At 43.3% G+C, this 23,109-nt stretch overlaps 1 protein-coding gene across 1 annotated transcript in view; it reads left to right on the top strand.

Annotated features, from left to right (window-relative positions):
* Positions 1–23,109, top strand: part of KCNH1 (potassium voltage-gated channel subfamily H member 1) — a 337,006-nt gene that overhangs the window by 7,883 nt on the left and 306,014 nt on the right. Inside the window, exons 4-5 of the mRNA XM_087866022.1 lie at positions 9,300–9,428; positions 16,545–16,663. Coding sequence (XP_087722148.1) covers positions 9,300–9,428; positions 16,545–16,663 — 248 coding nt within the window. The remainder of the gene's footprint in view (positions 1–9,299; positions 9,429–16,544; positions 16,664–23,109) is intronic.

Raw genomic sequence — 23,109 nt, 5'->3', positions numbered from 1 at the left:
CCAGTGATAGCAGCGTCACTGGTGCACGTATCACACTGAGTTGCAAGGACAGAAAGCAGCTATAGTGAAGACTGACTTCCGTGTCTACAGGATGTGTCTCCTTCACGGCCGGATCCCCTGCACCCAGCACAGTGCCTGACACATAGCAAATGCTCCCCCAAGCTCATGGAGAATTGTGTAAATATGTAAATCGATAAGGGGTGACCATTGAGGCTGGAGAGGTTAGGAAGGGCCAGTAATGCAGCCACGTTAAAGAGTTTAGAATTTGTCTTAAGAGCAATGTTTGGGGGGTACCTGGGTGGCTCAGTCGGTTAAGCATCTGCCTTCAGCTTAGGTCATGACCTCAGGGTCCTGGGATCGAGCCCCACGTCGGGCTCCCTGCTCAGTGGGGAGTCTGCTTGTCTTTCTCCCTCTGCCCTTCCCCCTGCTCATGCTCTCTCTGTCTCTCTCTTAAAATAAATAAAATCTAAAAAAAAAAAAAAGCAGTGTTCAAGAAAGAGGGTGGGGGTGGGGGAGGATAAGTATATAACCAGATTTACATTTTAGAAAGATGACTCCAGTAGAATGGGGAGATGGAATGAAGCATAGGAGACTGGAGGTCAGGGGCCCACTTAGGAGTGACCTGGCGACAAGATGGTTGCAGCCTACGGGGCGGGGGGAAGAGGCAGTTGAGAAGGAGAGATGTCCAGGGATGTCTCCTCCAGGACCAGGAGGACTGAGTGTGGGGACTTCGTCGGGGTGCCTACTGACTGGCTCTCCCCTCAGTCTGCCAAGCCCCAGGCAGTGCCCAGGAAGCAGGAAGCATAGTGTTTCCCATCAGGAGTTCTTCGTCTGGCCTCAAGGAAACCATGCGAGTATCTAGCACAGAGCCTGGCATCGAAGATGCTCGGTGAATGTTTGTTGAGTGACTTTGGAAGGAACTCTGCAGTTACGAAGAAACAGCTGAGTGCAAGAGAAGCATGTGGTTCCGAATGAGGGCCTCAGGGCCGAAGTGGGAATATTGTGGGGCCCAACTGGCCGGTGATGCCGCCGAGGAGCAGACTGAACAGACCTGGGCCGGAGGAGGGAGGGAAGAGGCAGAGTTTGCTTCTACTTTCAAAACATCTAGTTCAGTAGACGGAAACGTTCAGCATTTTGAAGCAGTAGAGTCCCATGGGGGAAAAGCACTCTTCTTGAGATTTTAAAATGTGAAATGTCATTTCTAAAAGAATTTTTATTTTTTTCTCTGATTTTTAGATTGAATCATTTTTACTATGGAGAATACATGAACATAGGAAGGAAAACAATCACCCCAGAGACTCAGAGCAATATTACTATGCTATAAACTTTCTGGTGTGTTTCCTTTTAGGTTTTGTCTTACACATGTTACATAATTGAGATTTTGTTGTGTATACAACTTAATGTCATACATATGTTTAATCTTTTATCATAAAAATATCCTCCTCGTTAAAATCCCCCATAACTCTAATTTAGGAAAAATTCATTAATACTTCCTCCACTGTTGGATATTTATGAGGCTTTAAACTTTATTAAATACCGTGCCGAGGGGAATCTCTTCATGTAAGGATATTTATTGGCATTCTGAAATATTTCCTAGAAGTTGAGAATTATCACATCAGATAACGTGAGCTGAGGTTCCTGAGACGTTCTGCCAAACAGGGTTTCAGAACTGAACCCATTCCCAAGTTCACTTTCGGGTTTTGAGGTCTGACTCATTGTACTACACCAGCACTCAACAGTAGCATTTTCAAATGATCCAATTGCCTCCAATTAAACCTTTGTTGTTGTTGTTGTTGTTATTTTAGATTTTATTTATTTATTTGACAGAGAGAGAGAGAGGGAGAGAGTACACACACAAGCAGGGGAAGCAGACGGAGAGGAAGAAGCAGGCTTCCTGCTGAGCAGGGAGCCTGATGTGAGGCTTGATCCCAGGACCCTGGGATCATGACCAGAGCCGAAGGCAGACGCTTAACCAACTGAGCCACCCAGGCACCTCTTTTTTGTTGTTTAATGAATAGTTTTAATGCTAGTGAGACTGAAACACTTTTTCCTATTTACTGTCTGTTTAAAATTACCCTTTTTATGTTAATTGTGCAGATTCTTTGCTCATATCTTCTATTTAATTCTGGTGATTTTCTTATTGATTTTTTAAAATAAACTCTTAATAAATTGGCTTCTCACCCCCATTCTTCAACAGTATTTGCAAGGACAACTTTGTAGGAAGAATCGTCTGTTGATAAGCATTCATGTTTGTCCTACTTTTGGGAGGTTGGGAATAATTAGCAGAAGGCTTCCTGGTGTGCTTTGAAATGAGCGTGTGGAACAGTAATCCATATCTTGAAGGGCGGATGATTTGAGATTTTCTATCGATTGGCCAGTCTGATGAATAAACCTGGGCATTTGAGTGGTGCTATGCGTTTCGTGTCGTTAACGTAACTCATTCTCAGTGCGTTAGTTTTCACACACTGGTGACAGTCATCATGAACGAACTCATTCAGTAAATATTTAGGTGGTCACTCTTGTGCTAGTCAATTAGTTTTTCCATTTTTCAAACAAGCAAATCATGAAGTATCAGCTCTGAGGGAAAGCAGGACACTCTCTGGTAACACTCCACGGCATGTGACTGACTCCACAGTTTGTGGCATGGTGGGCGGTCTCCTGTTTGGGACCTCTGGATCAGCTTCTGCATCAAAGAAGCCCAGGAAAAGGCTTCTTCCTGCAGCTGTGCCAAGCCAGCAAGGAGAAGCTGCCAGCCAAATACTTACTGATTAGCTCCCGTCGGCCTATGGGTTTGAGCCAAAGAGATGCAGATAGAAGACACTGACTCTGCCTTTGAGGAGGTTACAATCTAGCTGTGGAGACAGATCTAATAGGAAAACCATCATATTTTGCCCATTTTCCTAATGGATTGTCTTTTACTTATTCAATGCTAGGAGCAATTTTACGTAAGGGATATTGATTCTATGTTGAAAAATATTTTTATTTAAAATGTTTTTCTTTTTAATTAGGCTTTTAAAATACCATTTATAAAGTAAAAAAATTATGGCAGCGTTTTCCTTTATGGTTCTGAGCTTTATATAATGTTTCGGAAGCTTGTCTTTTTACCTAAATAATGAAAATATTCTTCCATTTTTTCCTTCTGATACTTTTAGAGCCATGTTAGGATATGTAAAACGTTAAACCATTTGGAATTTGTTTTTATGTGACGTAGCAGTTTAAGTTCATTTATTTTCCACATTGCTTATTGAGTTGTTTCAGTACTATTACAGAATCCAGCTCTTCCCTTCTAATTTGAAATGTCCTTTTCTTAGATGCTAGATTCTCACACATTCATGAGCTTATTTCTCTCCTCCCCTTTTCCAGGAGTCCTTTTGTAACTTATTAGCTATGTGAATTTGATTAAAATGCTCTCCCACTGGGGTTCCCCATAGGTAAAATGGGGAATAATGCGGTCACAATTCCATCTCACAGAGTTGCTGTGAGAAGTTAGCCATAAGGTGTCAGGACTGGGCCCCCTGTAAGCACTTAATAAATGATACTGTTGTTTTCACTGTTGCTTATTTTAGGGCCGGTGCCAGTGGCTCTTAGTTACTGTACAGTTGACCTTTGAGCAAGGCAAGGTTAAGGGTGTCAGCCCCCCCTTGCAGGTGAAAGTCTGGGTTTAACTTTTGACTCCCCCAAAACTTAACTACTCATAGCCTACCGTTGACTGAAGCCTTACCAATAACATAAATAGTTAGCACATATTTTGGGTTTCATATGTATTATACACTGTATTCTTAAAGTAAGCTAGAGAAAAGGAAATCTTACAAACAAAATCATAAGGAAGAGAAAATACATTTACAGTACTGTATTTATTGAAAAAAAAAAATCCACGTTCCCTGGAGGAAGTGGGAGGGACAGGCTCTACATTTTCATTCCAAATAAAATTCTCTTTCTATAAAGAAAAAAAAAATCCGTGTATAAGTCGACATGCGCCACTCAAATGTGTTTTGTTCAGGGGTCAATGATGGGTGATAGTCCTTGTTATCATTTTTCTTTCAAAAAATTTCAGAGATTTCTTGGCTGTTCTTCTAGCTTTATTTTTCTACTTGAATTTCAATTCGTCAAACTCTAAGAAAAACAAACAAAAAAAGAACAATTGAGATTCTGATTGAAATTGCATTAAATTTATATATTAAAAGAGGAGGTTTGACATCTTACAAAATTGAATCTTCTCATCTGCAAACAATGTAGCTCTCTCCATTTATTTAGGTTTTGTGTTTTGTTTTGGTCTTCAATCAAATTTTAATTAAATTGAGGCTCAGGCATTGATTTTTCTAGCTTTTCCCCCATGTCTGAGACTGGCATTCTTCCTAGGAACTGGTAGAGGCAGCTCTGGAGTTACATTAAACATCTTGAAATACATCCTCTTTTAAGTCATCCCAACACCCCTGTGAGGTAAGATCGAACATTTCCATCTTACAGGTGAGGAATTTAAAAGGAAGGGAGAAATGTTTTGGACACATTTACATTTTTACTGAATTTAAAGGAGGTCTATAATCCCCATTTTGCAAATGAGAAAACTGATTCTAAGAGGTTAAGTTGACATGGCCAAGGCATACGGTAAACTAAGAGATAGGACTCAAACCCGGGACTTGGGATTCCCAGTCGTATGCTCTAATGGCCATGGCCATTGCTTCCCACTGGTGCTCTCTCAGACTCTTTGTACTTGTCATTTGTCTCAGTGAAGGTGACCTGGGACCAACCACTCTGTTTCCTAGGGGAGGCCGCCATTCCCTAGTCTAGTTTCTGGACCTATCATCTGAATGGCCCAGCACGTGGCAGCCATTCCCATGAGCCAGTTACATGGCGGTCAATTCCATTGCTGTTGAATATGGCGTGGCTTCCTGGCTGCCTGGTTACAGAGAGAACCTGGGAGAAGGCCCAGGGTAGAAGGAAGCCTGACGGAGACCAAAAAAATCTCTTGTATACCTGAGCCTTGCTTTTTTGTTATCTGACTACTGGGGTTGAGAAACCTCATGGCTATGTCAAGTTGTCAGGTTCATTACTACATGACCTGAGGCAGCTAATTAGGCATGAGAATCGCAGAGTGAGCAGGAGGAGGAGCCTGACCTGGAGCTTCCCCTCCACTAGCACGCTCCGCCAGGAAAGACCGGCTCTCCCCGCAGCAGCCGCCTTGGCCATCAGCCTTTGCTCTGTTTTTTCTGGATTTATGTATTGATCTTCCTTTATTTATCATTCACCCTTTGTCCTTTTTGCAGAAACAGGACATCAAATACTTGCTTTTCTCGATTTGCCCACTGTAGGCACTTGGGTGCAGAGGCAGAATTTTAACCTCATCTTCCCGATTTTGTGTCTGTATGTGTGAGTATTTGTTCTTGTATTGCCTCTTGTATCTTGGTGGAATGAATTATCATCCAGAATCTGGGCTCTCGGAGAGATCCCTGGAGGCCAACTGCCCTGGCCTCTGCCTCTGGGCAGGTCTATATCTGAACGGAGCCAAAGGGCTCCTGACTATCCTTGGGGGCATCTAGAGGGGTGGAAGAGAAACCGAGTGAGTGGGGCTCCAGGCGCTGGGCAGCTGCGTTCACTTGAAGCACCTGTTTCACATATTGAGACTTTGAGTGATGTTCCACTGGTTAAAAATGCTTTGCTCTTGAGAGTAAAACGTTGAAATTACTGGTCTGTGCCACCTGGGTGGGACTCATGTTCTCCTTAGAAAGAATTTCAGAAATGAAATTTAAGTCCATTCTGTGTGCTTTTCTAGATTGTTTAGGGAATGCTAATTTGGGAGAGAGGCAGGTCAGAGTGACTCTGAAGACACTGGAAGTAGGATTTATTTCTTTGGAACTCAGCAGGTATTCCTAGAGTACCTGCCTCGCCACAGGTGTGGAGTTTCCCAACTCCAGGATGGTGCCATTTGGAGTTGAGCAATGTAATAGCCTCATGTAACCCTCTGCATAACATCGCACTACACAGGGGTGCAGGGGATGAGACAGAGAAACTTCAGATCTCCTGCCCCAGAGTGAATTATGGTCTGTTTAAAGACAGAGCCCTCCATTGTTGAGGTTTGAAGGGAGACATCACATAGCACTTTCTTTCCTTGCCTGTGATCAGAAGCAATTGAGAGAGATTCAGGAATCAGGCAAATGGAGGTTAAAATTCCCCTTTATGACCAGTGAAGCTGATCCTGGAGAATGTAGTTTATGTCTGTGGGCAAGTAAGGCTTCTAACAGTGAATCCTAGAATCAGACAGACTTCCGCACCCAACACAGGTGCGGAACCACAGGCTTCTCCTCCTATCGGTCATCCCCCTGCCCTTTTGACTTATCCGCTAACATCTATAGAATGGGGAAGCAGAGCAGGGTGTGGATTCATCGCTAAGAAAGCAGAGGAAGAGAAGTGGTTGAGCTACACATATCTAATTCTTGACTCCCGAAATACCAATCCAGGGAAAAGACCCGAGAGTTCCTTTGAAATCTGTCTCTCCACTCGGATACCCCAGATCAGGCAGTAGGAGGTTCCCTCCCTCAACAAGCCCAACTGATCAGCCAGAGACACGCTCTAAGGCCATGCATCGTGACTATATGAATTTTTGGTACAAGATTCATATTTATTTCCTGAAAAGAAATGATCAGAATAGCATGTGTTTAATCAGGGAACATTTCTGGAGGAAGCAACGGGCTCAGTTTGGTGGAGAGAAGCACACAGCTTTAAACAGATTGACCTGTACAAATTGACAGGGGCGGGGGAGTTCAAGATGAGTTCAAGATGAGTAAAATGAAAAGGTTTCCCACCACAACGAATACAGTAGGCTCTCGTGATCTGGGAGATGTAGGGTAACGTCATCAATCCCAGGGGTCATAAAGGGAATATCAAGATTAGATGGCACAGTCACAACTGGAAAAGTTCACAGGCCTGGGGCCCAGCTGATACAGTGCAGGTGGCAGCTGGGAAGGTTATGGTTCCAGGGATTCCAGCAAGATGAGGCTCCTAGGGTTAGACCTCATGAGTGGGGGGGGGGGGCTCTCCTCTGATTCCTTACTGGTTGATAAATGAACAGTGTTTTCTGGTTTACCATCTGAAAAAAAATTGGTTAAGTTTTTTTTTTTTTCCTTAAGAGCAGAAAGGAAATGGTTTTTTGGTTTGTTTGCTTTTGGTCTTACAAGCTAGGATATAAGGGAGAGCTGTGGGTATGTAGGCTCCATTGGTGTGACGCTTTATTTTGAGTTTTCTGTTGCTTAATTGAAAGTGGTTTAAAATCCCACAGGTTCTGAGCAGGGAACTGGAAGGAATAGTAACACAGACCTTTCAAAAACAGTAGGTGATTCAAAGGCCATATTCTTCTTGATTTTGGAGTGCTACGTGTGATTTTGTATGGTAGATTTTTCTTTCAAAACATGTTTTTCTTAGGGTGACATTATAACCTGTTTGTCTTCTAAGAACACCCAGAAACTGGCAGCTGAAAATTATGGAACAGGAGAATCGACAGAGGGTGAAAGTTAACTCTGGGTGAATGTGTAGGTAATGAAGACTTAAGGAGAATACGTTCCCATCTGATCGATTTGCTGCCTGTTTGACTATATATTTTATGGTTATTTATGCTTCCATATGAATAAGTGGTATAGCCAGATCTGTAAGCTGGTTCTTGTTAAATTGGATTGGCTAACCCTGATGTCAGTCAGAGATGTCTGTCTGTGCATGTCGTAGTAGAGTATAGAGTTTTCTGTGATTGCCCACAGAGACACCCAGAGGTACCTCTTGGGGATTTATTTCCATCTCCCAAGATTCAGTGAGTTGTTTGCTTGCTATCTTAAAATAAAATAATAGATGTAAAATGCCGAACACGGTGCCTGGTATGTAGAAAGCTTCTCTAATTCTTCCTCCTCCTCCTCCTCCTCTTCTTCTTCTTCTTCTTCTTCTTCTTCTTCTTCTTCTTCTTCTTATTTTTTAAAGGATTTTATTTATTTATTTGACACAGAGAAAGAGAGAGAGAGCGCGTGTGCACAAACGGGAGTGGCAGAGACAGAGGGAGAAGCAGGCTCCCTGCTTAGCAGGAAGCCTGCCAGGGGCTCGATCCCAGGACTCTGGGATTGTGACTTGAGCGGAAGGCAGATGCTTAACCGACTGAGCCACCCAGGTGCCCCAGGAAGCTTGTCTAATTCTTAACAGGGAGAAATACTTACTGTTTTTTAACTTGAAAATGGTTATAAAATAGCATGTAAAGTATTATCCCAGTTCTGGAAAATTCAGCAAATAGTTAAGTTCTTATATACCAGATGCTGTTTAAGGACCTGGGGTATGAGAACTAGATAGGGAAGAACTTGCCATTTCTTTGTGTCTCATTTAATTTTGCATCACAGAGTTGATTGGTGTGGCTTGCTAGGATGTCCTCTATAGATAGAAAACATTTGTTTCGCCTCATTCTTTTTTGGAAGCCAGACACTGACTTTGTATAGATATTTAGCCATAGATACCTGAGTGTGTGTCCTCTCTGAGAAGTTAGTTAGATGAGTCCTGCCCGCTTTCTCCTTGTGTGGATTAGGGCAGGGCTTTGGGAGAGCTCATTTATCCCGTTTTCACTCAGGAATAAGGATTGGAAGTTGAAACAGTGGTTGAGCTTCCTAAAGCACTAACGTAAATAGAGGCCAAAGCCACCTGGAAACCTCCCTTTTTGAGGGAGGCTTTGCTGGGAGAATGAGTGTGGTGGTTCTCTTCCTTCTTCAGCCTGTTGTCATCTGCCCCATTGCATTGGACCTTTTGGATTTTTATTTTGGGGGGAGGGACTTAGAAATATAGCTTTTGGCCCATGGTTGATTGAGCGTGTGGGTCAAATTGCTGGATGCCCAAACTGGATTTTGACACCAGGGTCCTTTAACAATGGAAATTTGAGTTCGCAGTGGTCTGCTGGCCATGGTTGGCAATGCCCATCCTGGTCCCTACTTTTTACTTGTCTACACTGCATGGTTTAAGGTAAGTATTTAGGTTTCTGTACCTTAGTGACTTCCATAAGATCAGGAGGGATTTTCAACCCATTTTCTAATCATTTTTCGAGGGTTAAGAGATGGACACTTACAAAATATTTGAACCGAAGAAAATCCCTGCCAAATAGTCACTGTGAAAGTTTTTTTATCCCAGCAAGAAGAGGAATTCATGGTATGATATCCTAGCACCTAAAGGAATGAAACCATTTTAAAATGAATTAATATTTGTACCTATTCATTCCCAAGTCTTTATTCCAGAGCCCCTCACATGAGAATGCAAATTACTGACCAACCTTCTGATATTTCTTTCAGGGACACCTGTGTGGTTCTTTGTGAAAATTGCTCCAATTCGAAATGAACAGGATAAAGTGGTTTTATTTCTTTGCACTTTCAGTGACATAACAGCTTTCAAACAGCCAATTGAGGATGATTCATGTAAAGGTTTGTAATTCTGATTTGTACAAATACATTTATGCTTTTTTTTTTTATCCTGTGGTGTGACTCCATTCCAGAGAATTTGAGGTTGCCAAGGCAATCTCTGCACAAAGATCAAGATTTAAACTTTAATTTGTGTGGGGTAAAGCATTGTATCCTTCTGGAATGTATTAAGGGGGAGAAGGGGGGGGGAAAGCTTTGTTGAGGAAAGCATTTGAATCAATTGTATACCTTTTTAGATTAACCCTTTCCAGTAACAATTAGACAGCAGAAGGCAGTTGGGCACCTCTGGTATCAGCAGAATCTTTTCCCGGTGTCCCCGTGACAGGTGCTGGTCAGCCAAATGAGGCAGTCCATGGCCACATTCATCTTATCTGTATGTAAACTTTGTTAGATTTGACTGAGTTCTTGCATTGCAAGATTGTTCAAGTAGATTTTAACACATCTCTACCTCTGTGGTTGATTGAGTGAAGTCTGTGGCTGGTGAATTCATTGGAAACGTGGTATTAATGAGGCCAGGGTCTTGAGTGACATTTCCACATGGGTCATTTCATCAGCTTGTGACTACAGATTGTAATACTCACTTCAGCCTATCATGTGCACGAATTCTTTGGATAACACTGGGGGCCAAGGAAGGCAAGGGCTCAGGATTTCTAGAACAATGGTACTCTTGAAGAGGTCAGGCTCATCAGATGTACAAAAGATGGCATGTTATTTCCAGAGGTTTGGGGTTCAGGGGTGTCACAATGCTCTGTTCCATCCCTCTTCCACAGCGTGCATGCAAGGTAACCAAGAGGCCCTAGCTTTTTTTAATTGCAGTCCTTCTTGGCTCTGTGGTTGATTTTCCAGCTCTCTCTCTCGGAGAACTCTGCTCCTTGCGGTTTCCTGAGATGTAGCAGACAGATGTGAGTGGAGTCCAGGGAGAAGTCCAATTGGGGAGTATAATTCTTGATGTGACAAAATTGTGATTGTTAAATGTGCCTCCTAGGAGGAAATGAAAAGCATTATGGGGATGCTCTCTTGGGCTGTGTCTCTAGCATATTTGGAGGCTCACATTTATAAAGTTCAGAGCGCAGTGCTGTGTATACCAGTCCCGTATTTTTTTTTTTTTAACTATCTGATAACTCAGTAAATCAATTTCAGCCTGCCTTTTGGTTTCAAGGCGACAGCAGATGTAAAGTTTCTCAGCTGGCGCCTCTGCCTCCTGCAGTCTCCTCTTTTTCCACAGGTTCGTGATTCCCTGATTTCTTCTTGGTTTCCAACTTGAGGATTTCTCAGTGCATGGAGTGATTCCTTAGTGATAGACTCATGATTAAGTGTCATCCTGCTACCCTCTAGAAAGGCCGTTCACTTTTTTAACTGAATAAACTCATAAAATATTAAAGGCAGTCAGATATTTTGACTTTGTTTTTATAAGTTTTGTCTTAAAACTGTAAAGAGTCAGAATGTTGGCTGAGTCAGACTGTTTGCCTCTCGCTACTGCTGGCACGGTTTTGGGTGACATGCAAGTATTGTTTAGTAGGAAAGACGTACTCAACAGAGAGCGCTCCCCGCCCGCCACCTAGGTGTCTGCGCTCGGCTCTCATGAAACGTAAAAGAGGAGATCAAACTGATGCAGTGAGAGTCGCCTCGGTTTATTTTCCAGGAAGAAAGAAATGCTCTACTTCACTGAACCTGACTCGATGCATTTCTTTGCTGATGAGAGTTTTGGTACACACACACACACGCACGCACATGCACACACACACACATGCACGCACACTCACATGCACACTTCAGTGCTCCCTGGAGCGATCACGCTTAATGCCTTCTCCAAGACACGGCGTTAGAAGCCTGTCCATTTCCAGTGCCACGGTAGATATGCTTGGACCCTCCCTCTTGTTATGTCACTGTGTCCCTGGCCTCCTTTGAGTTGGTACTCTGCTGAGGACAAGGTTAAATTTTATGAGTCTGTTTATGGTGGAAGAGCATGATAGCCGTCCAGACCTTGTTAGTTGTCTATAAACTGCAGCTCTGGCTGCAAGGATCTAATCTAGGAAGATGTGTTGCCATGTGGCTGGCTTGTTCTCCTGACTTGACATTTCTTCTTGGATGTGCTCTCCCATTGGGAGCTTCTGGCAGATTCCAGCTGGGTTTTCAGTACAGTACCTCTGTCAGCAGTAAGTCTTAAGAGCCTTGCTGACCCAGCCTTGTTTAGAGTTCACTTTTGAGCGGGAAGGGGAGGGTGGTTTATCCAGAACCCCAGAAATGCCCGGATAATTGCCCTTTGGCATAGCCGCGCAAGATGTTTCCCACCGTCGCATTCGTCCTTTGTTTCAGTCAGTTGTGCTCAGACTGTCTTTCAGATGGCACTGTGTTCCTTGATCATGCAGGGCCTAACTGGGGCTAGGGGCTGGGCTAAGTGCATCCAGCAGCGGTAGGAGAAGCCAGGTGGTGCCTCACATTTTTCCATGAACAACGCATAAAGTGGTAAACACATGGGATAGTCTGCTGTGGGCTAGTTCAGCGTCGGACACAAAGTAACTCCCTTTTGGCAGGTGATTGGGCTGCTCTGAGGCCCCTCTTTTATTTAATGTATCAGTTCTCAAGCTCCTAGTGATGAATGACCCAGGCCCCTGACCTCCTCAACTTTTCTTTTCTGTCCATCTTTCGACTGCTTCCCTTGCTCTTTGACAAAAAGTGTCCACAAATGATGTGGGCCAGGAAATGCAAGTCAAGCTAGGTTTGCTGTTTGGTAGCAGGGGTGTGTGTGTGTGTGTGTGTGTGTGTGTGTGTGTGTGTGTGTGTATTTGAAGTTGGAATGAACGAGTAGATGGGAATTCTTGGCTGAAATGAGAATCTGTGATGTTTCAGGAGTTTCATTTGTTTCTAATCTCTTACTGTTCTAGTTTTTTAAAATGTAAATTCAATTAATTAGCATATAATATATTGTTAGTTTCAGAGGTAGAGGTCAGTGATTTATCCGTCTTATATAACACCCAGTGCTCATTACATCACCTGCCCTCCTTAATGTCCATCACCCAGCTACTCCCTCCCCTCACCCTCCTCCCCTCCAGCAGCCCTCTATTTGTTTCCTATGATTAAGACTCTCTTATGGTTTATCTCCCTCTCTGATTTTGTCTTGTTTTATTTTTTCCTCTCTTCCCCTGTGATCCTGTTTTTGTTTCTTAAATTCCACATATGAGTGAGATCATATGATAATTGTCTTTCTCTGATTGACTTATTTCGCTTTCTTACTTATCTGTTATTACGGATAATTAGTAGTGGCTGCAGGATAGTTTTCTTGGTCCTGTTCTCCCTTTTGAGCTAGGCGGCTTGGGCACATGGGTAGAGAAGAATTAGATGATAAGGTTCAGAGTTTTCTCTCTAGATTGTTTCCTAAAGGATGAGTATGAGTCATCCCTCTGGTTTTGTCTCTTTCCCCACCAAATAATCTCACACTAAAGGAGTGAATTCATTTTTAAAGACCCACGTATTACTTCTACACAGTAGACTTGAGCCAGATTCAGATCGCAAAAGGAATGTAAAACTTCAGAGGAGACTTTTAAAGGCCGAAGGTTGAGAATGTGCAGGGATGAGGGCCCTGGCAAGCTGTTATAACTGCAGACCTTTCCCCACTTGTCTCCCTGTGCGATATTTGCGAGGCACTCTTGAAAAAGAAACTGGGCGTGGATACAAGCCACAGGTCCCCTCGACCCCTCTGATACCAACATTTTATCTGTCTGCCCTTAGGGTGATGGAAAGGTGATGATTTAGTGACTGCTCCGTGAAGAAGCCACCCTAGACTTGTGGTTATTTCTACACTGACAGGGAAAAGATCCAGGGAGGAGGACTTGAGGACGCTTGTTAGGCAGTGTCCACACTGACTGTCCATCTTGGTCCCTGGTGTCCTTTATTCTCTTGCGTACGTTGGATTATAGCACCAGCTCCTCTAAGAGAATCTATGACTTTGCAGATTAGGACAAGCCTGGGCTCACAGCCTCCCCACCGAGGTCAGGACCCCTTACAGCCATCCTCTGCCACTTCTACTCAAAGCGACTTGGCATGCGGGCCTGTAGGTCTGTCTTTTCTCCTATCCCTGGACTTAACTTATCCTTGGAGGAGCTGGAATTTCATCTCATTCCAGAATCCTCTCTTCTGGCCTAAGGAGGATACAGGGCTGTGTGGGCTAACACAGCCTAGTGGGGGGCTCACCCCTGTTGAAACCAGCACCCTTTGTGTGGTCAAGGGAGGGAGCAGCGATTGTCCTTACTGAGGATGGAGAAAGGATCCAGTGAGTACTTTTTAGCCAACTGCTGGATTGCACGCTGTGTTTCCTTCCTTCTGGCCTTCTTCTGTTTTCATGCCTCCCCTTACCTTCCTGCCACCCCCTCGCACCCCAAAGACACCCAGTACGTATGTGTGCTGGACAGATAGAAGTCTGCCTAAGGCCGGGGGAAGTATACAATGAGGGGGTGGGCAGTTCTGTTCGTGGTCGGGCAGTATCCGGAAAGGGCTCCCTTGAAGGATGAGCTGCCTTATCTTCCTTGTGGAAAAGGTCCACGGTGCGTCCCCTAAGGAAGATCACCCTGACCTAGGTTCTCATTGGGTTCTGTCCTCCTTTCTGGCCTTTTGGACAACAGGAGATTCGTTGTTTCCAGGAGGGTTTCTCCTGATGGCTCTGGTCCAAATTGTACCTATTATGTTCCGTCACATGCATTTGTTTCTCTTACGTGTTTTTAATCTCGTTGTGTGGCTGACACCCCAGTCCCCCAAACCAGGAACGCAGAGACCGCCTGGGATGCCTCTTCTCTCCTTCTGCAGCTGTTGCTCACCTACCTTGGTAGCTGTTCTCAAGGTCCCCTTGGGGCCTGGCCCAGGCCCCACTATCGTCCAGGCGCTCAGGACCCCTTGCCTGGGGTCCTGACTGGCCTTTTATCTGTCAAGCTTGTTTTATAAAGCCTACCATGCACATTCCCATTCTGTCTTTCTAAAGTGAAATCGGTGTGTTTCCCTCCCACCCCACCCCCCAATTTAAACTCCCCCCTGCTTCCCCATGGGTTTCAGGATGAAGGTCACATTTCTTAACTTGCTATCTCGGTTCTTACCACTGAAGTTCTTCACCATCTGGCCCCTGGCATCCACGTTAACATCATTTCAGGCCACGGTCTGCATCCTCCTCCTCTCTACCAGCTGGGCCTCCTTCAGCCAGCCATTTAGGGTATCTTACTCCTCGCTGACATATTACCCTATTTTATGATTTTTGCCTTTGTAGGAGCTCTTCCTTCTGTGTGCATTGTCTATCTTTTCCTTCTTGTGTTTTTAACTCCTACTCATCTTTCAGAATTTTGCTCTAGGGTCACCTCTTCTGGGAAGCCCTCCCTGACGCCCTAGCCTGGATTTGCTATGCCTTCTCTGGACGGTCTTGACCATAGCATCCTATACTCATGTCTGTCTCAGAGCTTAGCTTACCATATCGTGGCTTTTAAAATTTATCTGTCTTGCCTACTGGGGTGCATGCTCTTTGGAGCCAGAGTCCATATTTTATTGATCTTAGTATCTCCAGTACCTTAGCACTATGCCTGGCATGTAGTAATTATGTTTACAGACTTAATACATGAATGAATGATGTTTTTTCATCTGGCCAGGCAATGATTCCTATTAGAAAGTATCTGTAGTTCAGAAAGGAAAACACGGGGTGGAACTTGGAAGAGAACCTTTTCCGTTCCTTCAGAACAGGCAGAGCCTGGCCTTCCTGGTAAGGTGTGATGGAGAATTGTACTGTCTGTCCATTTCCCTGTCCAGCAGCCATTCATCATCCCATGCCTTCCACTCAGGCAGCTAAGAGCCAGCTCCTTGGATAGCCACGTTCTTGGAAAGGTTTCAGGGCTAGCCCAGAGAGCAAGAGGCTAGCCTGAGCCTGGGGAAATGCCCAGAGGTCCAGGGATCTTATCTTTTCTTTTCAAGATTTTATTTATTTATTTGACAGAGAGAGAGACATCCAGCGAGAGAGGGAACACAAGCAGGGGGAGTGGGAGAGGAAGAAGCAGGCTCCCAGCGGAGCAGGGAGCCCAATGCGGTGCTCGATCCCAGGACTCTGGCATCACGCCCTGAGCTGAAGGCAGACGCTTAACGACTGAGCCACCCAGGCACCCCAGGGATCTTTCTTTTCATCCCTTGTGCTAGATCAGCATATGGACCAGGACCCTGAGCTCCCTGCCAGGCAGGATCTGGGGTATCTGTCCTGCCACCTCCTTATCATTTGTCTCAGAGTGTGGGTCATGGTGGTGGTATAGTGATGGTAGCAGAGGGGTGGGTTGGATCAGGGGGTTGCCGAGCCCTTGTTGACGTTTCCACGCACAGTTATGTTTTACCTGATTGAAAAATACACTTTATGTTCTTGAAAAGCTTTATAGAATTCAATTCCAGTTTTGTTTCAGGCTGAAAGAGAGCCTCACTCAGAAAGAGACTTTAAAAAAATCCAAGTTTGGTACTAGGCTCTTTGGGATTCTTGTTATTTGGGGAACCTGTCACCAACTGTCCTTCCCCCATCCCAGAGCAGACTAAAATATGCCCATGCTTTCCCCCCACCTACCTGGGATTAGATTCATTTCTTACTCCTCTGGCTTTGGAGACTGTAATGCGTGGGCTGGCCATTTCACTAGCGTGTCCTTGCCATCCCTGGAACCAGCTCAGCCTCTACTAGATCTGACTGTGTGGGGGTTCGGAGCAGCCCGAGCCCAGTCACAAAGTCAGAGAAATATCTTGACTGACTGGTATTATCTGACAGGAAAGCTTGGGTCAGAGTGGACAGATCAGGGTTCTGGACTCTTTATAGTTGTCTAGGTACTCTGTGCCTCAGTTTCCCCATTTGTAAAACAGTCCTGAAACCTACCTATGTCACAAAGCTAATTGATGAGGACAGAGTGAAAGTGCAGGGAAAAGTAAATTGCTACACAAATTTGAGTGTGTCGAGATGCTTTTCTGAGCAGCAAGTCTGGGTTGGGAGGAATGCAGAGTGACTCTTGGGAGCCCAGGAGGACAATGGGTTTGTGTGCTTCCAACAGTGTGACTGGTGGTGTGAATGTCCATGACCTGCAGGACGTGGTTGAAACTGTCTTTTCTCTCCTCTGCCCGCTCCAGGCTGGGGGAAGTTTGCTCGGCTGACCAGAGCGCTGACGAGCAGCAGGGGCGTCCTGCAGCAGCTGGCTCCCAGCGTGCAGAAAGGCGAGAATGTCCACAAGCACTCCCGCCTGGCTGAGGTAAGGGCGGGGGCTAGCTCTTCTTAAACCTCACTTCCTTGGGGTCCGTGGGCTAAGAAAATGGTACAAAGCAAGTGTGTGGTTTGGAAGGGACCTTCAGGACCCTCAGACTCGTGTCTTGCCTGGGCTACACACCATGATGTGTGACTTGGGGAAAGTGACCCAACTCCTTTCAGCTTTGTACTTCCCTCTGTAAGAGGAGACCGCGAACAGCTCTCTTCCATCTTATTGAGGTTACAGGTGTCAATTCACTTTCTTGAGGGAGTAGGGAAAGAGCTGGAAGTGCTATATACATGAAAGGGTTTTTACTTATAAACCTTAAATAATTTCATTATTTAATTAATACCTATTATCAGAGGAAAAAAAGATAATAGGAAACAAGCAAAAGTCACCTGTAATCCCACTAACCCGATGGCTTTGTTATAATTTTTGTATGCATTCCTTAACTCTTTTTATTAAGTGTAGCCTGTTTCCTAAAGCCTAATGAATACATTTTTTCATAGTTAATATTTATGAAGTTCAAATGTATCTAAGAATCAATGTGTATATTTAATGTGGCTGTGTTACCTTTTCTTCACCTTACATCATCATGAACATCTGTCTAGGTTAATAAATGTACTCGAAATTATTGCTGTTCTGATAACCTTTGTCGTAAGGAAAACCTGTGGCCGTGGTATTCTCCCTGTTGCTGGGACAAACGAGAGGCTGGGAAGCCTGGACAAGGTGGTTCACTAGGCTTCATGCACCCCAGTTACTCTTACCGTTTTTGGTGGTTCTGCATCCAAATCATGTATTATCTGCCTTCCATGGTGCCTGGCCTTCATTTTTTCAACTCAGCCCGGGTGGACCAGTGAAGAGTGCCACCCCTTGCCCACAGCAAACTTCCACCTTACCCAGAGATGACAATGTAAGCTGTCTGTCTGCCGGCTCATGGGCACTCAGTGCTTGACCCTTGCTCAGATGATGGGGTCCTTTCTGGCCTGACTCGTGGCTCCTGGAATCCTAAGAGAGGAACAGCCGGCACAGTGCAGCTCACATTCAGTGCCCGAATGTCAGATGAGTTCACTACAGACGATCTCCTCGTGGCGTCCGAAAGCTTCTGCCAACAGTGGGGATGGGAGCAGTCACCTATGTCACGTTAGAGAAAGAAAGGCACTTGGAAGCATAGCTTTTGGTCCTGATGTGGGCTCAGTATATTGTAGAAAGAAAACTAAAGGAGACCTTTTGGCGTACAGCCTGCACTTTTCCTGTGCCTGCTGCCGCTTTTGGTTAATAAAGCAGCCTCCTTTGCTGCTGCTGTCTGCCTCTTACTCAAGCCACATTACTGGTATGCAGTTCCTGTACACCAGGCTCGCTCTTCTCTCAGACGTCTGGTGTGGCGGCTCCTTCACCAGCCCTGAGTCTGTGCTCAAATGTCATTTTCTCCGGGGGGCTACCTGCGTCAGTCAGAGTTCTTCGAGAGAAACAGAACCACAAGGATATTTATATATTCAGAGATTTATTGCAAGGAATTGGTTTATGTGATTGTGGGGGCTGGCGAGGCGAGTCCAAAATTCGTAGGGCAGCTTGGCCAACTGGAAACTCATGGAAGAATCTGATGCCGAAGTCCATAGTGGTATTCCTTCTTCCTCAGTTTTGCTCTTAAGGCCTTTCAACTGATTAGATGGGGCCCACCCAGGTTATAGAGTATAATCTGCTCTCCTGAAAGTCAGCCCAGTGTAGATGTTAGTCACATCTACAAAGTTCCTTCACAGGAATGCTCAGATCAGTTTCTGATCGAGTAACTGGGTGCCATGGCCTAGCCAGGTTGACACATAAAACCAACCTTACAGTTCAGCCCTGTCAGCCTGTCACACACATTTACTTAAACCACACTTACTCTCCAAATAAAGACTGTAACAGAGTCATACTTCCACCTAACATGATCCAATTATCGTGTATATAACCAAAAATGGACCAACTCTTCCCACAGAAGAGGGTGCAAAATCCTTGGGTGACGTTCACTCTTCCCCTTGATATTCTGTGAAATACTGAGATGTAAATTATTATTAATACATCTTATGTTTGGGGGCGCCTGGGTGGCCCAGTCATTAAGCATCTGCCTTCAGCTCAGGGCGTGATCCCAGAGTACTGGGATCGAGCCCCACATCAGGCTCCTCCGCTGGGAGCCTGCTTCTTCCTCTCCCACTCCCCCTGCTTGTGTTCCCTCTCGCTGGCTGTCTCTCTCTCCGTCAAATAAATAAATAAAATCTTTAAAAAAAAGTACATCTTATGTTTGGTAAGGGGATAAGAGAGGGAAGAAAATAAAGTATTTGCTTAATATAAATATGCATACATGTATATGTGTATATATATATATAGATAGATAGATAGATAGATAGATATACACACAGACATTCGTAAGAAAATAAAAATACTCATACCTCCTTATTCTCTCCTGCTCTTTTTCTCCACTTAGTACCTTCTAATGTACTATCCACCTTATTTATTTCTTCTGTTTGTTGTTCATTGACACATCCCAAGCACTTAAAACAGTGTCTGGCACATAGTAGATGCTTATCAGTAGTCTTTGTTTTTCTTTCTTTCTTTCTTTCTTTCTTTCTTTCTTTCTTTCTTTCTTTCTTTCTTTCTTTCTTTCTTTCTTTCTCTCTCTCTCTCTCTCTCTCTCTCCCTTTCTTTCTTTCTTTCTTTCTTTCTTTCTTTCTTTCTTTCTTTCTTTCTTTCCTTCCTCCCTTCCTCCCTTTCTTTCTTTCTTTCTTTCTTTCTTTCTTTCTTTCTTTCTTTCTTTCTTTCTTTCTTTCTTTCTTTCTTTCCCTTTCCTGATTGAACAGATGAAAGAAAGGAAGTGATGTTAGTGCTTTTGTTGACCTCCTCTGACATAAGTAGTTGCTCATTGATTGGCAATATGAGGCAGACATATGGGTCCCATCCCAGGGACTAGTTAGCCTGGCTAGAGGCTTATGGATTTTACTGATCTTTTCAAAGAACCAGATTCTGATTTTGTTGATTTTCTCAAAGGGTTTTCTGTTTCCAGTTTCATTGATTTCTGCTCTAATTTTTATTATTTGTTTTCTCCTACTTTGGATTTAATTTGCTCTTCTTTTTTTTAGTTTCCTAAGAAGGAAACTAAGATTATTGATTTTTGATCTTTCTTCTTTTCTTATATATGCATTCAATGCTATAAATCTTCCTCTAAGCACTGCTTTCACTGGATCCCACAAATGTGCATAAATTCTGTGTTCCTTTTCATTTAGTTTTAAAATATTTTAAAATTTAAAAAAAATATTTTAAAATTTCTCTTGAGATTTCTTCTTTGATCCCATGTGTTATTTAGAAGTGTGTTTCATCTCCAAGCATTCTGGGATTTTATAGCTACCTTTCTGTTATTGATTTCTAGTTTTAATTCCACTGTGATCTGAGAGCAGACGTCGTATGATTTCTGTTCTTTTACGTTTGTTAAGGTGTGTTTCATGGCCCAGAATGTGGTCTCTCTTGCTGAATGCTGAGGTGAGCTTGGGAAGAACATGTGCTCTGCTGTGGTTGGATAAAGTGGTCTACAGATCATCAGTCAGATCCAGTTGGTTGATTGTGGTGTTGAGTTCAGCCATGTCCTCAGTGATTTTCTGCTTCCTGGGTCTGCCCATTTCTCATAGAGGATTGTTGAAGTCACCAACTTGATAGTGGATTCATCTATTTCTCCTTGCAGTTCTCTCAGTTCTTGGCCCACATATGTTGATGCTCTGTTGTTAGGCACATACAGATTAAGGGTTGTTACATCTTCTTGAAAAATTGACCCCTTTGTCATCGTGTAATATCCTTCTTTATCCCTGCTAATTTTTCTTGCCCTGAAATCTGGTCTGCCAGAAATTAATATAGCTACTTCTGCTTTCTTTTGAGTGTTAGCATGGTATATCTTTCTTCATCCTTTTATATAATCTATCTGTGCCTTTATATGTAAAGTGGGTTTCTTATGGACAGCATATAATCGGATCTTATTTTTTGATCCGTTTTGACAATCTCTGTCTTAATTGCATATTTAATGTTTGACTATTGATGTTTAAAGTGATTACTGATGTAGTTGGATTAATAGCTGGCACATTTGTTACTGTTTTCTATTTTTTGTCCTTGTTCTTTGTTCCTATATTGTTTCCACTTTTTCTGTTTTTTTTCGGTTTTAATTAAGTGTCATATATGATTCTCTTTTCTCTCCTTTCTTAGCATTATCAATTATACTTCTTTTTTTACTTTTTTAAGTGGTTGCCCAAGAGTTTGCAATATATATTTACAACTAATCTGAGTCTACTTTGAAATAACACTGTACTGCCTCATGGATAGTGCAACTACCTTATGTAATAACAAAAATAATTCTAATTCTTTTTTTTTTAATGATTTTTTATTATATTATGTTAGTCACCATACAGTACATCCCCGGTTTCCAATGTAAGGCTCGATGATTCATTAGTTGTGTATAACACCCAGTGCGCCATGCAATACGTGCCCTCCTTACTACCCATCACCAGCCTATCCCATTCCCCCATCCCCCTCCCCTCTGAAGCCCTCAGTTTGTTTCTCAGAGTCCACAGTCTCTCATGCTTCATTCCCCCTTCTGATTACCCCCCCCTTTCTTTATCCCTTTCTTCCCCTACTGATCATTCTAGTTCTTATGTTCCATAGATGAGAGAAATCATATGATAGTTGTCTTTCTCTGCTTGACTTATTTCATTTAGCATTATCTCCTCCAGTGCCGTCCATGTTGTAGCAAATGTTGAGAACTCGTTCTTTCTGATAGCTGAGTAATATTCCATTGTATATATGGACTACAACTTCTTAATCCAGTCATCTGTTGAAGGCCATCTTGGCTCCTTCCATGATTTAGCTATTGTGGACATTGCTGCTATGAACATTGGGGTGCATATGGCCTTTCTCTTCACTACGTCTGTATCTTTGGGGTAAACACCCAGTAGTGCAATGGCTGGATCATAGGGTAGCTCAATTTTTAACTTTTTAAGGGACCTCCACACTGTTTTCCAGAGTGGCTGTACCAACTTGCATTCCCACCAACGATGTAGGAGGGATCCCCTTTCTCCACATCCTCTCCAACAATTGTTGTTTCTTGCCTTGTCTATTTTTACCATTCTAACTGGCGTAAGGTGGTATCTCAGTGTGGTTTTGATTTGAATTTCCTTGATGGCTAATGATTTTGAACATTTTTTCATGTGTCTGTTAGCCATTTGTATGTCTTCATTGGAAAAGTGTCTGTTCATATCTTCTGCCCATTTTTTGATTTGTTTATTTGTTTCTCGTGTATTGAGTTTGAGAAGTTCTTTGTAGATCTTGGATACCAGTCCTTTATCTGTAGGGTCATTTGCAAATATATTCTCCCATTCCGTGGGCTGCCTCTTAGTTTTTCTGACTGTTTCCTTGGCTGTGCAGAAACTTTTAATCTTGATGAAGTCCCATAAATTCATTTTATCTTTTGTTTCTCTTGCCTTTGGGGATGTGTCATGAAAAAGGTTGCTTTGGCCGATGTCGTAGAGGTTGCTGCCTATGTTCTCCTCTAGAATTTTGATGGATTCCTGTCTCACATCGAGGTCTTTCATCCATTTGGAGTTTATTTTTGTGTATGGTGTGAGAGAGTGGTCAAGTTTCATTCTTTTGCATGTAGCTGTCCAATTTTCCCAGCACCATTTATTGAAGAGACTGTCTTTTTCCCACCGGATGTTTTTTCCTGCTTTATCAAATATTAGTTGCCCAAAGAGCTGAGGGTCCATTTCTGGGCTCTCTATTCTGTTCCATTGGTCTATGTGTCTGTTTTTGTGCCAGTACCATGCTGTCTTTGTGATCACAGCTTTGTAGTACAGCTCGAAGTCTGGCATTGTGATGCCCCCAGCTTTGTTTTTCCTTTTCAACAGTTCCTTGGAGATTCGGGGCCTTTTCTGTTTCCATACAAATTTAAGGACTATTTGTTCCAGTTCTTTGAAAAATGTCCTCGGTATTTTGATCGGGATAGCATTGAAAGTGTAGATTGCTCTGGGTCGCATGGACATTTTAACTATGTTAATTCTTCCGATCCATGAGCATGGGATATCTTTCCATCTTTTTATGTCTTCCTCAATGTCTTTCAAGAGTGATTTATAGTTTCTGGAATATAGGTCCTTTACGTCTCTGGTTAAGTTAATTCCAAGGTAACGTATGGTTTTTGGTGCTATTGTAAATGGGATGGATTCCCTAATTTCTCTTTCTTCGGTCTCGTTATTTGTGTATAGAAAAGCAACTGATTTCTGAGCATTGATTTTGTATCCCGCCACGTTACTGAATTGCTCTATAACTTCTAATAGTTTGGGAGTGGCTTCTTTTGGGTTTTCCATATAGAGTATCATGTCATCTGCGAAGAGAGACATTTTGACTTCTTCTTTGCCGATTTGAATACCTTTGATCCCTTTTTG

The sequence above is a fragment of the Ursus americanus genome, chromosome 2 (genome assembly GCF_024610735.1).
Source record: "Ursus americanus isolate L20-20 chromosome 2, mUrsAme1.1.p, whole genome shotgun sequence".
NCBI lineage: Eukaryota > Metazoa > Chordata > Mammalia > Carnivora > Ursidae > Ursus > Ursus americanus.
Note: the sequence above shows the minus strand (reverse complement) of the source record. Positions and strands in the feature narration are given on the sequence as shown.